The sequence below is a fragment of the Sphaerodactylus townsendi genome, linkage group LG05 (genome assembly GCF_021028975.2).
Source record: "Sphaerodactylus townsendi isolate TG3544 linkage group LG05, MPM_Stown_v2.3, whole genome shotgun sequence".
In the NCBI taxonomy this organism is placed as follows: Eukaryota; Metazoa; Chordata; class Lepidosauria; order Squamata; family Sphaerodactylidae; genus Sphaerodactylus; species Sphaerodactylus townsendi.
This window is the reverse complement of record NC_059429.1, coordinates 79,303,200-79,320,682: the sequence shown is the minus strand read 5'-3', so window position 1 is coordinate 79,320,682 and position 17,483 is coordinate 79,303,200. Positions and strand designations below refer to the sequence as shown.

Sequence of the window (17,483 nt, the reverse complement as noted above, 5' to 3'; positions counted from 1 at the left end):
TTTCTCTGTTGTTGCTTCAAGTACCAAGAAAGTGCAGTGCAATGGGACTTTCCCAACATTTTCCCTGCACCAGTGCCCCAGGGCTGCCGTCGCCACCTTGCCACCAGCAGGCTTCATTTTTAAAAATTGGCAACTGTCATATTGCTATAGCTTCTCTCATTGTGGAGATACATATTCCCCTTCATATCTCCACAATGAAAAGGTCTAGACACTATTTTAAAAACTGAAGCCTGGGAATTCAAAGCTACTAGCAGATATATTGTTATAATGTTAAAATGCTGTAAAAATGTATCAACTGCTGATTTTTTTTTTAAAAAAAGAAATCCTTCAGTGGCAGTGGAAATGGCTATCATGGGGCAATGAGTCAAGGAAAACAGCACCTATGTGAATCGGACCAGGATTATACAAACTTCTTGTCCATCTGGGTGTCATCATAGTTTTGCCATGATTTTTCCCAAAACTTTGCAACAAAGTGGGTTTGGAAAAGATCATGGAAAAGATGGGACAAACCCAGAAGGTACTTGAAATTACCACAAAGTTGCGGCGAAGCAGGAAAAAAACCCACTTACCACTAGTATTCAAGCTGGTCCAAACCATATAAGTAACTGAAGTGTTTTCCAGTAGTCCCATTCCTACCTGACCTCCCTTTTAATTTTGTTTTTCCATGCCTGGAATCTCTTGTAAACTGGAAGGAAGAGCGGGTAAAGAGAGATACGAGGTCTAGAAAGGGTTGATTTGGAGAGGTTTTGAGTGGCTTTTACCCAGGGGAGTGGAGTTATGACAAAACGAGGCAATACTAGGCTATACATCTTTTATTTTCTTATGAGTGTTGCCTCTACAAAGCTGTATCAATTAGTTTCCAGAACAGTATCTTACTCAATTCCGTAGGGCCTGTAAGTCAGAGATATTTTGGTTGAGGCCATCCATTATTATTGTATCATCCTGCTAGCCTCCCAACCATTTACCACCAACTATAATTGGACCATGGAGTTTAAATACTAGCAAGTGCCTCTTTTTATATGTTCAAACTGTGTGCCTCCCCCTTCCTGTTTACATCTCATTCTCCCTGCTCATCTTCTGGTGATCTGGATAATGGAGCTTTTAGGCTGAATGGATGTGATATTTATCACCATCAAGGATAACATTTTAGATTCTGATACTTTAATTGTTTTTAATATTATACCTCATGTAGTGTTTTTATTGTTTGTAAGCCGCCCCAAGTGGGGTTTAATAAAATAAATAAATAAATAAATCATTGTTGTTGTACCCCAGCCTCTCTGAAAATCCTCCTCTCCTTCTTCTGATGTTGTTGATTGTTAAATTTGTAACCTGCCCTTGAAATGCTAATGTGCTGCATTTTGCAGAATATCTTTAATAGACATCACCTTTTTTACTATCTACTAGGAAGGGAAGTACCCTCAGGCAGTGATTCAGTATGGGAAGATTGTGTCCTGGCTAGAAATGGAATATGGCTTATCAGAAAGGGAATCTAAAGCCTCAGAATCCTTGTTGCTGGCCGCCTTCCTCAACCTGGCCATGTGCTGCTTGAAGTTACGGGACTATGCTAAGGTTATTGAGTATTGCAATAAGGTAAATGGGTACATTTGGGCATTGGGAGTGAGTGAGGGGAGGTGGTAGTTTGGTCCTGATCTATTTGCTCCCTTTTTCTTATGGCCAGAGTTGTTCTATCTATCAGAGACATACTTCCTAGTTCTGTCTGAACACGTTTTAACTATTATCATAAGCCATCTTGAATCAAGAGAAACGGAGGGATGTAAATGTTTCAATGAACAATAAATAACGGTTGTGGGTTTGGGAATAAATATTAATTATTTAACATTCCTATAAAGATACATTCTTACCAAAATATCTGTGTTTTCGAATAAGAACAAGTGCTGTGTGTGTATGTGTAAAGTGCCGCTAAGTCACCCCCAACTTATGGCAACCCCAGCAAGGGGTTTCCAAGACAAGTGAGAAGCAGAGGTGGTTTGCCATTTCCATCCTCTGCAGAGTCATCCTTGGTGGTCTCTCTTCCAAGTACCACCGCTGCTTAGCCTCTGAGATCTGATGAGATCAGGCTATACTATGTTGCCTTCCCTCCCAGATCTATTCTACATCTTTTAATCCTCTTCATGCATGCAAGACATAAAGATTATTGAAATGAATATCAGAATTCCTCATTAAACTGCCTGAGTCCTGCTCTGTTTATTTATATGTACATTACTGGCATAGGAATACCTTTTCCTAGACTTCCCCTCTCATCTTCAGAAAGTGTATGTTCTTTCATTGATAAAAAAGATTCCTGGGATATGCTAGCATGACTTTACTGAGCACACATTTCCAGGGAGGAAAAAAAAGTATTATTTTTTTAAAAAATTGAGCAGTGTGATTGTCCTTTCAAAATCCTGTTAACGTTCATTTGAAAACAGTATAAATTCATGTTCCAAGAACTTTTGCAGGCAATGCTCTGCTTCATCTGAGGAGTATGGAATCATTTTTTTTCTGCAGTGTACAGTTTTGCTAACAACAGCTATGCATATTTCTCAAATCACCTGCATTTTTGGTTTTGAACAGAAATGTAGAAAAACGTCATGTGAATTTGAGTGTCTGAATTCAGCACAGCTGACAAAGTGTTAAAAATGAAAATGCTTAAATTGATGAGATGAAATATGTAAAAAGTAAGTCATGTACTTACACATGAAACTATAAATATCTGGAGTTTGTGAGTCATACTCTAAACATTGCCTGTAAGTGCTCTTTGGGGCCTCTGTTTGGAAGCTTTAAGCATAATATCTGTTTGCATTCAGTTTCTGTATCATATTTGTTTCTGGAATGTTCTGTTTGGAACTATAGATGATTTTTCATCTATATTGCATGTTTCCAGTTGGTTTGGGGTAAAAATTCATTTTATAGGGAAAATTAGAACAGTTTTGAAATAGGAGTGCGAAATCCCTGTATTTATCCTCAGAACAATCTTGAGAAGTAGGTTAAGCTGATAAATAATAGCCACTCAGTAAAATTTTTGAGGATAATTGAGGATTTGAATATTGTTCTTGCCCTGCCTTGTTTGGCTTTAACCATTAGGCAACACATATTCACACTGTTAATCCTAAAATTCTCTGCTGGATTGTGTAACCTTGCCATTATAGATACAGATGATTAAAACATGGATATAATGGGTGGTGATAATCAAATGTCACTATGTCATGTAAATTTCATGGTTAGTCAGAAGATTTTTATAAGATTTGTATGAGGTGTTTTTTCAGTAGAAAATGATATTTAAAGATGAGGGTACTTCTACCAGTGCTAACATACGCAGCATGTCTAGAAACTTACCTTTGTGATCTGAATACTCACTGAGGTACAAAGTCACTCTGCATGAACGGAACACACTTCCCCGTGTGCATAGCAGGGATGGTTACTGATTTCCCCACACACCACTGCAGGCCTTTGTGCTGCATGCTGTGGGGTGATTAGCATTGTCTTCCTTCCCTGTATATCAGAGGTGTTTCAGGCGGAAATGGTGCCTGGAGACAACCCCTTCTCTGGGCGCCCCACCCTGCTCTGCCCCCCTCCGCTCAGGCAAGGCTCGAGGTGGGGCCACCAGCTGCCAAGCCCCACCCCCCACCCCAGCCTTTATGCAGGCCCAGCCCCACTCCTACCCCCTCTGTGCAGGCTGGCAGGGCCTGGGGAGGGCTGTACAGGGGACGGGGCTTGGGGGCATAGCCACCCACCGCTGAGCTCCACCCCGACATCCATGCAGGCCAAGCCCCGCACCCCCATCCCACCCCCGGCTCTATGCAGGCCGGCAGGGCATGGTGAGGATTGCACGGAGGCTGGGGCAGGGCTCAGGGGGGCGGGTGACCCAGGAGGGCGTCACGGCCACCCACCTCTGAGCACCGCTCTCCCCCCCAGCCTTCGTGTGGGCCGGCAGGACCCGGGAAGGCAGCACGGATGCTGGGGGTGGGGCTCAGGGGGTGGGGCAACCAACCCAAATCCCACCCCCCAGCCTCCATGCAGGCTGAACCCCACCCCCGGCCTTAGTACAGGCCAGCAGAGCCTGGGGAAGGCTCCTGAACCGTCCTGCATGGAGGCGGGGTGTGGGGTGGGCCTTGGTAGCGTGCAGCTGGGGCGCACGCCTTTTGGTCATGTGGGGGGCGCTCAGTGCCCCCCACGTGACCAAAACGCATGCACCCAGGGACATGTCCCTATAGGCCTTACGCATCTGCTGTATATGCATGGAATTGCTTTGTTCTTTCCGTGCTTTAGTTACAGTTCATTGTTTGAAATATTTGTTTGATTTGAAGATGGTAGACTTTATTGATAGTATTTTAATGGGGTTTTGGAGAAGTGGTTCTGTAGCCCATCACATAGAATTCTTTTAGTTGTTACACACTTGCTCATATATTTTGCTCATATATTTTCAATTTTTCAATTTTTTTCTTTGGAGCCAGTTATTTAGAAATATTTTTTATTTTATTTTCCTCAAGTGAAAGTTGGAAACTTTAGGATACTCTGCAAACACTTGCTTTCTATTATACTGCTATAGCCATGAGTTGGAAGCAACTTGATGGCACTTTACACACACACACACACACACACACATACACAGCCAAAATTGCATAATTTTTAATGGTTTAGTTTGTTCTCTGTTTTAGAGCCCCATCCAGAATGAAGAAACCGTAAGGGATTGAGGGATCAACATGGCCTTGCACCAACCATTTGCCTTCCTCGGGGCACTTAGCCAAGAGGAAGAGGTAGATGTGCTGGTGGGCAGCCACTCCCCAGCTCTGCATTAGCAAAACCCAGAAGTCTGATTTGCCATGGGATGCACTGGCATCCCAATTGGACGCCAGCATGGGGTGGGGGGGGCGGGGGCATTCTCAAGAGCAGACCTCTTGGGTTTTAGGATTGGGAGTGTGGCGCCTCAGCCTTTAAACTTCCCCACCCTTTCGGTAGAATAAGTTTTAAAGTCCTATGGAGGGCTTTTCAGGGGCGGGTTATTTTTTTCCTGTTTCACTCCTCAGGCTGCTGGAAAGCCCTCTTGTAGGCAGCAGTGCAGTGGTGCCATGTCCCGCTGCTAAAGTACCTATAAAGTGCAGTGCAGTGGTGCCATGTCCCGCTGCTAAAGTACCTATAAAGTACTTTAGACCTCTAAAACTGTTGCTAGCATTAAAGAGCATGGATCACACACCAGCATAGGCTGTTGATTTCAGCAAGTTGCAGTGAAAAGTTCTATTTTCTGTCCAAAATTCCCTTTTTGAATTGAAGAGCAAGAAAGGGGAGAACCAAGGCAGTGTTACTCAAGTAATGCTAATTGTGGGAACATCTGTTTGCAGGCATTGGCACTGGACCAGGCCAATGAAAAGGGCTTGTACAGAAGAGGTGAAGCACGACTGCTCATGAATGAATTTGAATTGGCAAGATGTGACTTTCAAAAAGTTCTAGATGTGAATCCGCAAAACAAGGCTGCAAAGTCACAGATAACAGTGTGTCAGAAGAAGACGAAGGAACACAATGACCGCGACCGAAAGATATATGCCAACATGTTCAAGAAATTTGCAGAGAGAGATGCAAAGGTTTGCACCATGCCAATAAAGCTTTCTTCCATCCACTGACAACCTCTAGTTCTACTAACATATTGAATAAGTATTATGAAATGGAATTGGAGTGCTTTGTTAGTATTTCTGGTCATGATATTCTCTAAAGCACAGAGCCAAACCTTCCTGCACAAGCAACGAATGTATTTTACCAAAGGTACCTAGCATTTTTCATGAGGGAGAAACTTGTTGAGTAGAGCATTCTTAATCCAAAGTCATTGCCTTTTGCTTTAACGGAACTGGAGCAATAAAATGTAAATGGGAATGGCGATTTCTGACCCTCTGTTAATATCAGTTAATTTATCTCAATCTTCTTGAATCTGATGCAAAGCAGAATTGGAGCAATGGACACAAGTTTATGCTTTTTTCCGTTCTAGAGTTGCTTCCGCACAGAGAGGATTTTCAGTATGGCCCTCATTGCTGCTTAGAATGCAAAAGCATTCACAGTTGCAATTGAGTGTTCACACAGTAATTTTTTCAGAACTTTCATTACCTGACCCCCGCCCCTTGCTATGGCTATTGTTTCTCACACTTTAGGCATTCTTTTAAACCAGTAATATCTCAGTAACACTATACTGAGATATTGCAATTATGTACTAATTTCGTTTTTTTAAAGCAATATTCTATCCCTTTTTGTCATGAAGTTATAAGGGGAAATGTTAAGCCTGCATACTTTCCTTTGTAACTCTACAAGAAAAAGGGGTAGGGACTTTTAAAAAGGAAAACTGGCAACTAGTAGATTGTTGCAATGGATTGCTGTAATATTATTATGCTATAGCAATAATTTTTTAAAAGCCTGAAGAAGGTCTTTGGGGGGGGGGGGCTTGACAAGCATGGAGGCTGTAGTAAGAGAAATGGTGCTTTCTATTATACTGCTATAGCCATGAGTTGGAAGCAACTTGATGGCACTTTACACACACACACACACACACACACAGCCAAAATTGCATAATTTTTAATGGTTTAGTTTGTTCTCTGTTTTAGAGCCCCATCCAGAATGAAGAAACCGTAAGGGATTGAGGGATCAACATGGCCTTGCACCAACCATTTGCCCTCCTCGGGGCACTTAGCCAAGAGGAAGAGGTAGATGTGCTGGTGGGCAGCCACTCCCCAGCTCTGCATTAGCAAAACCCAGAAGTCTGGTTTGCCATGGGATGCAGTGGCATCCCAATTGGACGCCAGCATGGGGTGGGGGGGGGGCATTCTCAAGAGCAGACCTCTTGGGTTTTAGGATTGGGAGTGTGGCGCCTCAGCCTTTAAACTTCCCCACCCTTTCGGTAGAGTAAGTTTTAAATGTAGTCAGTGACCTGAAAAAATGATGTAGTCAGTAACCTGAAAAAAATAAAAACATTCTCATCTAAACAGTGTCCAAAGGTGCTTTGACTGTAATCTTCCCCCAAAAAGGTCACACTGAATTAGGGGTAGACGTAGAAGCAAGTTAAATAGAGAGCAATATAATGTAGACGTTCTCCAAAATAGTACTGCTTTAGGGAAGCCAAGGCAGAGCAAAACATCTGTGTAGAAGTAAATCAGGAGCGCCCAAACCCGGCAAAAAAATTCTGTCCATTTTTCCTTGTTTCCTGCAGCTTGAAAACTAGCGTATATCAGAAAGCTAAATTGAAACACTTCTCCTTGTGAGGCAGTCTTCCTTGTTTTCTGTGCGGGAGACTGCTCTTTGAAGCCCTGCTTGCAGAAACCAAAGCCATGAGGCCCCACTCCCTTTAGCCCCTCTGACTTCATTTGCACATTAGAGACGATGAGCCGGCTGGATGCATCAGTTGAAGAGAGTGCTTCTTTGGAAGCTGGCAGCAGCGGTGGGGGATTTCTGGGTTGCTTCATGAGACGAGTCTTCACTGGCAGAGCACAGGAAGGAGATGGCTGATAGTGACAGGGACCCGGCTTCTAGCATATCATCCCCCCAAAGTAATCTCTTTCTTGCATGAAGAAACATTCCATTATTGGAACTGTCTGCTTTTTGACACAAAAGGATACAATCCAGGAGATGTTAAACATATTTAAATCACATTACAACCTATTTGAATATTTTATTTATTTCTATTTATAGGCTGCCATTCCCATTGTGGGCTCATGGTGGCTTCCAACATAAAACATCACAATAAAACATAATAAAAAATATATATATTTGGGGATCTAGACCCAGACATATTCATTTTGAGGTTTAGTGTAGGAAATAGTAGTTGGAAATTTGGTAGTCTCCTAAAACCTTGATGTTGCCTTGTATCTGTTGTTCAAGAATAATAATGGAACTAATGCAGCTATTATGTAACTTGTTAGCTATGGTTGTAGAAATGGTTCTTTTGGGGGAGTTCTGTTCACTCCTATGTATGAGAGAAGGCTTTAGATAAAAATCTGATTGTCCAGAGTACATAAGCTTCGAGAATCTGAGTTCCTTGTATATTCAAAGTGAATAATTGCAAAGCTTATACATTCACCTCCTATCCTTCCTCCCATGCAGAAAGTTCAGAGGTTGTACAAATATTCCTGCTAACTTGCATTTCCTTGAATCTCTTGTTTGGATTCTCTTGTGCCAACTTTACTACTAACACTTATGTCATGGGAAACAACGCCAGCAAGTGTTGTTTTTACATTATCCTTTTGAGGCTGAATGTTTTAAGATTTTTAAAATTTTGTGCTTTATGAACCTCTGATTATTCTCATCTGTTAATCTCCCAAAGTATATTTACTGTCGATTACAGGAAGAGGCCAGTAAAACCACAGGAGAGAAGGGATACCCGGCATCTTCTGAAATTGGGCTCGAGAAGGCAGTGACCGAAGACAAAGAATCAGAGGGCCACGTATGACTGCACAGCAGAAAGACAATCCTTCTGAACTCAGCCTGCACTCAAACAGGTTTCTGAAGAACTCCGAATGCAACAGTGTTTATTGTAAAGCTTGTTACAGTAGGCGTTATTGTGGAAGCAAAAGGCCTATCCAGCAGCTTCACAAGAAACTATCAGATCATCATCACTGCTGACCACGCTCAGCAGTGGAATGCGAGTAGAGGGACAGTGTGGGACCACTCCACGTGGAACAAATGGTTAAAACAAACAAACACACACACACACACACAGTGGCTCTTGGCTGTAGAAGTTTTGTTTTGTTTTTTACTGCGATGGCGCAATAGAACTCACTTCAGTTTGCATCGATTCTTCAGGCAGTAACTGGGGCTCTATAAAATGAGTTGGCATATAGGAACTGTCTGCTGTATAATTTTGGCATTGCAATTGATTGTACTGTAGTAGCACCACATGGATTGTATGTTATGTCTTTTTTAAAAAAAAATCCACAAAGTGCTCTCACCACAAGGCATTGCTCTAGCATTACTAGAACCAAGTCAGAAAGATTTTATGGACTTGAAAGCCAGACTCCTGGGATCTCTTTATCTTTCTCTCTTTTATTTCAATTTCAGATGGATTTTAACTGGTTTCTTGGGAAGCTCAGTAGTCCATATCAGATTTTTTATTCTTAACTGATTGCTTGCTTGAGACAGCCTTGACCCTGTGATGTTTCTGCACTGCAATAGTGTACATGCCAGTTGGTGTACACGAGCGTTTCTTCTCTTCCTACTCTTCCATTGGCCAAAAGGGATGATTAGCATTGTTGGTCCTAATAGTGCTGGCAACTTGCTTTGCAGGGAGAGGGGGACACCTACATGGAATTTAGTGTCCTCCTCTTTCCCTTCCCCACAGTGGAAGGGGATAAAAATGTCAGTGTATCTGTTGTGCTAAGCTGGGGCAAATGTATGCAGTGATGGACTTGAACAGCGAGTTTAGCCCTTTCTAAAGGGTGTTTTGGATGCCTTTCTTGAAATACTTCAGTATCTTTGATTGGGATATAAGAACATTGCTTTTCAATAAATTATTAGTTCTTTTAACAGTGCAGTTGTTCATTTTCCTACCCCATTAAACATATTAAGGAAGAAGATTTATAATTTGGTCTTAAAATTCTTGCTTATTTGGGAGTATGTATTTTAAATTCTTGTGTGGATCCTGGGTGGGTTTTTTTCCCTCTGAAGTTGTGCCACATTTTTTATTTTTTGGAGAGCAGAGGATCCATTTTGAATTCCACAAATGGCTTTTAAAGATGTTTTCATCTTGCACCAGTGAAGTTTTACTAAAGGTGTGGTTGTACAATATACGTTAACTCTAATATTGAAATAAATACATGATGAACCCCATCTGGAGAAAGTTAGTCACTTAAGCAGAATTATGTAGTTGTAAGCCCAGTGACTTCAGTAAACTTAGAAGGCTGTGTCTGTTTAGGATAACTCTCTAAGTTCCTCTGAAGTGAAGCAATGGAATTAAGATAGTTGCGGTTAACTTGTCCTGTTGCTTTTAACTAAGCTTAATGCATTGCTAATTTTTTTTGTACTCAGGCCAATAAGTTTACTTACTTGTGATGGAACATAAAACATATTCACAGCAAACTGCTGTAGCTTCATTATAGTCTAGGATATTCTACTTTCCCGGGGACAACATTGCTAGGTTTTTAAACGATTTTAGTTATTTTATTCTACATTTTTAGTTTGCAGTGGGGAGTTAACATATTCTAAATGTCATTTTTCTGGCAGTTTTTGTTGTATTCAAATGCAGTTCCTGCTTCTTCCTATTTCCTTCTTGCGTCTTCTCTCTCTCTCTCTCTCTCTCTCTCTCTCTCTCTCTCTCTCACACACACACACACACACACACACACACACACACACACACACACACACACACACACACACACACAAACATATCCCATTTCCACTATTGTTTGGTTCATGATGACAGAAAACAATGAGGAAAAGCCAAACCCTTATTGGTAATGCATTTAAACCATATACAAAATAGCTTCATTTGCCTTAACTGGGAGATGTCACAAAAAAGAACATCTGCCTAAAGCTGCTGGTCTCCTATTTCTTTGGGTATTCGGGAGTTTGCATTTGAAATCTGAGACAAACAGTTAGGAGAGTCAAAACTGGACACTTGCCTGCTTAACAAAATGATTCTGCACTTTTGTCCAGATTACTGTTGAGATTGCTATGAGATATACTTAACATGCACTGACAGCAATCGTGCCATGAGACTCAGCAGTTAACAATTATTGTGCTACATGACCAGCTGTAATGTACTTCTGTGCCAGACTGTAAGATGAAATACCATTCTTTCACAACCCAGAATGACATAACATGGAGAAAATCATTTAAAAGTTCAAATTACAGATCTATTTCTTTCTTTCTTTCTTTCTTTCTTTCTTTCTTTCTTTCTTTCTTTCTTTCTTTCTTTCTTTCTTTCTTTCTTTCTTTCTTTCTTTCTTTCTTTCTTTCTTTCTTATACATAAGCCACCTTATATAGGTGGCAGAAGTAGGATGGTGTATGCATAGTATTGTAAAATTGTTGTCGGTTGAAAGCAGCATCTGGAATAAGTGCTGCATTTCTGGTAGTCTATTTGTACAAGCCTCTTATTTTGTTTGAAGAAATTTAGACATATTCAAATATGTACCTTGTAAACTGATAGGATTCTATGTCTGCATTGTGTGGTTAGAGGCTCTCAGTACGATTTAGAGGAAGCTGTCAGTATGATTTCTGTGATTGTGACTTTTAATACTAATGTGAGAAGCCAAGTTAGGAGAATATATCACAAGTGAACAGTGCAACGGATCTCAATCCTGGCCCAACCTATACTTTACATTAACCGTATGATTCCATGAGGACTGGCAGTAAACTACCAGTTGCTAGTTCTCTTTAGGAACTCAATTCTAAAGTGCCTCAGAAACCATTTGGGTTGGGACCATGGTGCGGGGGAGAAGTGACTCCAACTTTCTATCCTGAACCAATTTCCCAGCCCCAAATGGCTATGAGTTGGAGGGGTGTGTGATTTGCCCCATGGGGGGCTGCATGCAAACACATTACCAGTGGGGCAAATAACACCCCTCAAGGCTATTTCAGGTTGGGAAAATGCAGCAAGGAGGGAAGGTTGGAGTCCTTCCTCCTGCACACACTGCTGCCCCAATATAAATCCCCACCCACATGTTTTATGCTTGAGTTTCCAGGAGGAACTTGCAGCCAGTATATGGCTGCAAGTCCACATGGTGACCACGTGTCAACAGTAATATGTTGTTTGGGCCTCAGACTCTTTGGATATGATGCAGGGCATGCCTGCATCTTAACTAATATTTGAAATGCACTATGATCATAGATCACTTCAGCTACAGAAAGTACTTTTAGCATTAGATGCTTATTAAGTCAACGCTTCCTCTTAGCTGTGGAGCAACAGTAGAAATTACTTTACACCTGTCTTCCCAAGGTAGAAGCTGGGGATGAGATGTAGGATGAAGCTCATGAAGCATTTAAAATATGGCCCAAGTTTTGTTGCTTACTGTATTTCAGGTTCCTTTCTGCTCTCATAAAATCTGTTTCTAGGGTAATCAACCCATTTGGCTAATTTATGTGCTACTGTTCATCATATCTTTTCATGTAACAACTTGTGGCTGTGTCATGTGGTGAGCCTTCCAGAGCTTCATCGGGAATCCTTAAAATGGCTCAGCTAATCTTTCCTGTCTTCCCACATCTTTGTTAAGCTACTCCCAAAGTTTCGATGGGAGTTTGGCTGGCAGTCTCCCACACATTTACATGCTTAGTAGAATTCTGCTGAGGATGTCTGACAGTTTAGCTGCCGTGGTTCAGAAACTTGAATCTCTGAAGGTGCACGTTTGAGGAACTTCCTCTTTTACAATCCTGTAGAGCTGTAGTTTATTTTTGGTTTTATATCTGTTGGAACATCATGATAATGGCACCTACCTCACTATGGTGGTTCCCATTTTGTTTTTGGATGCAGCCATTTTATGTTAAGTTATACTCTTTAAATTTAAGTAGAATTATGCAGAAATTTTGTTCCATAGTTAGCCACTGAAAGACTTTTCAGTCGTCTTGCATTTGCTAAAATCTCCTGTTAAGAACCAAGGCAGCAACTTTGAGTAAGCTTTCAAAACTTTGCAGGCCCTCATCTTCTGATACTTTTTTTGTTCCTTTTCTAGACATTTTATAAAATGTCCTCAAAGCCTTAAGAATCTGTTTTAAGCTGAATCAGACATTTGGTCCATCTAGCTCCATAACTTCCACATGGACCTCCAAAAGCTCTCCCAAGATATTAGCAAGGAACTTTCCTGGCCCTCCCAACCAAGGCAACTTTTTATTTGGAGACTCAAACATGGGCCCTTCTGTCTGCAAAGAACTTATGCTCTCAGTAAAATATGACCCTTCACCAAAGCCAGCCTTAATTAAACATGTAATTTAAACCCTGCATTTATCCAGATCCTGGTCCTCAGTTTCATATTGCTTTTCTTCAAACAGGTGTATGCACATACACACAGGATATGCATATGTTTATTGTAACATGAGACATTAGGCTATTTTTCTCAATTAGAATGTCTTCAGAGTTTCTACTAGGGTCTTCAAAAACTTGATCCACCCCCACTGTCACATACCACTGTCAGACTATTTTTTTTCTTCTAAAAAAACAAATGCCCCCAAATGTCACCTACCCCTCTTGCTTTGCGGTACATTGAGAAAATAGCTTAGGACTATGCTAGTTATACATTCCACATTCTAACATAACGACAATTGAAGTGAATAACTCAGGGATAAGATTTTTATCTTCCCAGTGTATTTCTGGGGTCCCTATATATCTTTAAAACTTTGAAATAGAAAGAGACAGGTCACTAGCTTGGATTTTTTTTAAAAAGTGAATGAAATTAATGGAGGATAGGTCCTATCAATGCCATTTCTCTGTGCAAACTAAATGGTGCTTCCTTGTTCATAGGCAAGGTGCCTTCATGTAGCAAATGCTAGTGAAAACCTGGGGAAATTCTTCCCCATGTGCCCTGCTTGTAAGCTTCCAGAAACATCTGGAAAGAAAGTACTGTGGTATATAGACCTTCATCTGATAATGCAAGAAAGCAGTTTTTATACTCTGTTCAGAGGAGCCTCTGAAGTTAGCTTGGTGTGTAGAAACATCTGCTCCCCACTTCAAGTCTGGGGTATGCTTTAAACAGGGCTGACTCTCTTGAGGCGAAATGGAAAGAACTTTATCTGTATAAGGGAGCTTCTCTGGTAGAATAGAATCACTAGATTGGGGCATTGCTGTTCTTATCTAAACACTGTTCAAAAGTACAAAATGCAGCTAGCACAGCAATGCTGTGAAAATCATTTAAGGATTCTGACGGCAAAAATCTAAAGGCTACTATAAGCATTTTTCCAGTATAAGGTTAATACAGAGTGCTATCTATGTAACGTACTTTCCCTCTGTAAATTAGTGGAGGTCAGTAATGCACTAATCTATCTTTGAAGGGCTGCTGACCTCAACGATAGAAGGGCAAGACATAAATGGGAGCTGGTTGCCCATATTCCCCCCTCTTTCTCCATAGTCAATCATATGCAGCTTCTGTCTTCTTTGCTAAGCAAAAAGCTAGTGGTGCAGAAGCTGAAGGGGTAGTCTGCTCTCTCCAGAGTTCAAGGTCTATGAGTGGTAGGAAAGAATTGCACATTCATCTCCTGTAGCCCAACCATGTGTTAGTTGCAGCTATGCGCAGGGCATGCATTCAGGGACACCAAGTCATTGGAGTGCTTGCCAAGGGACAAGCAATCGAATAAAAAATTAAAGTACAAAGCTGCTGTAGAAATGTGAATGGTATTTTTGCTCCTGATACATGTGTTAGGTAGCTAGAAGGCTTCCACATATGATGGCTTCCTGCTGGTCTTGTATTAGTACTACTAACCATTTACCTCGCATACAATTTGCTACAGATGCACACTGAATCTATGGCACACATCTCTCACTGGTTTTCAACTTCAGAGTGAAACAAACATAATTAATGTTCTTTTTTCATGATGTGGATAGTTATCTCTGTGTCAAAAATACGTAACGTGTAAAGTGGCTTTGAAAAAGAGATGGGAGGCTGAGTGCTTCTATTGCCAACTACACAGAAAATAGTCAAGTGGGTTACCTACCTCAAGTTCAGAAACTCTTTGCAACTCGCTTTTTCTATGAAATGGAGCCTTGCCCCAGTTATGCAAGGTGGTACTGCCAAATATCTGTAACAAACTACTTTCAGCCTAGATACAGCACTTGAAGGAACAGGGAAGGGAAATGGTAACTTACACTGAAGTATCCTCATAATTTGTTGCAAGTACAACTGAAGTCCAGATACCATGGCCTTAAAATTAATTAAATATATTTTTCTTTATTCATTTGTGCTTTAACAGAAACTACACATTTTTTCCCCAGATCCATCTATTTTCACATAACTGACTTGGAGGTATTGCTATACAGACATCTGAGCTGTCTATCTTCCATTCTGCTGGAGGCCAATCCAGTCTATTTCTGCATTTGATCTGTGTTTCTTCCTTTCAGCAGCAAATCAATGAAAGAAGCACAGATGGAGCCATAAATCTGTTGAAGGAGTGTGTTTGGCAGGGGTGAATCTGTTGGTGAAGACACTGATGAAGCAGGGGTGATGTTGAAGTATTCCTGTCATATTCACTACAAACATATATTTTCCTCTATGAAAATTGATTTTGCAAGTTCAGTATGGATGAAGACCAAGCTACAACTGGTGGAAAATGTACCATCAGGTTTCCTGACCTTTTTTCTTTAACATTAAAAAGCAGGGGCTGGGATATGTGTGCATGCCAGATGAGACCTATGGGCAGCCCTTTACCTGGAGCTATAACCTTGCTCTGATATATCACAGAGCACTGGTATTTGCCATGGCAAAGGAAAATGCCAGGTAAATGCAGATGCAGAATGGGGAGTGATTTCTGCGATGCAGGTGTGGGAGGAAGGAGGGAATGCTTATTTTTAATGATAAAGAACAAGAGATCCAGATATAAACCTCCTATGTAGCATGTGGTTCGAACAGCAGCTTGACCTGAGGAACATCTAGCTATACAGGGTGCTGATTTGACTAGTGACAGTGTCAACAAAAGCACTCCATTTTTCTCATGTTTTTCTTTCAAGGAATCTGCCAGCTTGAGCGGAGGACAAGGAGCTGGACTGAGCCAGCATTTGACTTGTTGCCATTATGGAAGTAGCAAAGCTAAACTTGCACCACAAATGGAGTACTCATGGTGACTGCATTTTACATGATGTGTCTGTCTTCACCCTCTGAGGCTCCTTTCCTTGAACATGCATCTGATAAGGGATCCTTGGAGTCTGGTAATTTTGCATATCCAGTTGCAATTACAGCATAGAACTGCTATAAATCGGAAGACATCTATGCATTGAAGTCTATTTTTTTCCTCCATATGCACACGTGGTTTTTTTTTCCTTTCTGAGTGAACATCACATAAACATCTGTAGATTCTGATGTGGCAAGGATATCCAAAGTTTAGTCCTATTGCTTTCTGTCCAATGCCAGGGTCCTGATGTGTAAAGAAAAAGTTTCCAATAGATGTTTATGTTGTAAAGAGCAACCTGGCAGCACTGACTCATGTGTCTCACTAAAACATAGCACAACAATAATACAATTCTAGTGTGACTGAGGTCTGATAAGTGAAGGATAACGAAATGGGAGTAATTTTGAGTATATGGAAATCTTCGCTGATAGAGAGGCTAGTTGTATACTGCTTCAGACAGTGTGTGACGGGTATGGAGCTGAAGTGGATTGTTCCAAAGTGTTCTAATAATCTGTATGTTCTTGGAGGTGGGAACTTCTCAAAATGCCTGACTTAAAGCACTTACCAGTGTTGGGGAAACTTTTAAACCCCCCACTTGTGTCAAAATATGAAACAAAAAATAAAATCTGAATTTTTCCATCTTTTGGTCTGAGTCCTTCTATATCCTTCTATCGACCCTTGTAACAGGAAATTACTGCATTGCAGTGACTTCAGTCTGACATAGTTATACCTGTAGAGGGTAAAAATGTGCTGAATGAGCGTATACTTAGCTGAGATCCATCTTATGGAGATTAGTGGTTGGAGTGGACTAGGAGAAGGAAGAACTGGATTCAAATCTTTACTCAGCTATGAATCTTACTGGATAACCTTCGACCTGTCACTTATACTCACCTACCTTACTGGGTTGTTGAGAGGGTAAAACGGCAGAAGCTCCTTGGAAAAAGCATGGGATAAAAATGAAATGGATGACAAGAACTTCCTGTTGTATTTAATGACTGTCAGGTAGGTGTGAACTTGGATTTGAACCTTAGACCCTACTTTGATTGTCACTGCATGTTGGGAGACAAGTTGAAGGAGGGTCCTAGAAGATACCTGGAATGTGCAGCAGCACATGGGAAATAACACACTGGACCTAGATGAGTATCATGAGTTACAGATCTGACAAATGGAGCTTTGCCTCTTGAAAGCTTTTGCTCTTAAAGTTTTGTTGGTCTTTAAGGTACTACTGGACTCAAATCTGGCTGTCTTATGCATATCAGGGCATCTTTGTGGAATTAAGATGGCAGATACCTTCGCACTGCAAGCACATCACGGAGTCCCAATGTCAAACAAATGAGAGTGTAATACATTTTGAGAGAGTTACCACAAGTCCATTGATTGGGCCGGGCTGCATATGTAAATATAATTGTTTACATGTATAAATTGGTCATCACAAATCAAACACCACAAATACAATTTCCGTATCACAATATGCTTTTCTGTTCACATATTAATTTTCCAAGCACACTGCAATCAAGCGTGAGCCACATTGATATATATCCTATTAGCCTGCTACTAACTTGGCTCATGCTCAATAGGATGGAGGATGGCTGGCCCAGAAGATCTCAACTTCAATTACTCCTGAGCAAATTCCTCCTGTAAGTCTCTGCACTTCTTGCTAACAGGTCATCTATAGCCTGAGAATCTTTTGAAAATGTATCAGTTT

At 41.0% G+C, this 17,483-nt stretch overlaps 1 protein-coding gene across 3 annotated transcripts in view; it reads left to right on the top strand.

Moving 5' to 3' along the window:
• The window catches only part of FKBP5 (FKBP prolyl isomerase 5), a 67,069-nt gene extending 50,652 nt beyond the window's left edge, over positions 1 to 16,417 (top strand). For all 3 annotated transcript variants that reach the window (XM_048498230.1, XM_048498231.1, XM_048498232.1), the window contains 3 exons: positions 1,405 to 1,590; positions 5,340 to 5,579; positions 8,318 to 16,417. In XM_048498230.1, the coding sequence (XP_048354187.1) occupies positions 1,405 to 1,590; positions 5,340 to 5,579; positions 8,318 to 8,422 (531 nt within the window). In that variant the 3' untranslated portion in view covers positions 8,423 to 16,417. The remainder of the gene's footprint in view (positions 1 to 1,404; positions 1,591 to 5,339; positions 5,580 to 8,317) is intronic.
• The last annotated feature ends 1,066 nt before the right edge of the window (positions 16,418 to 17,483 follow it).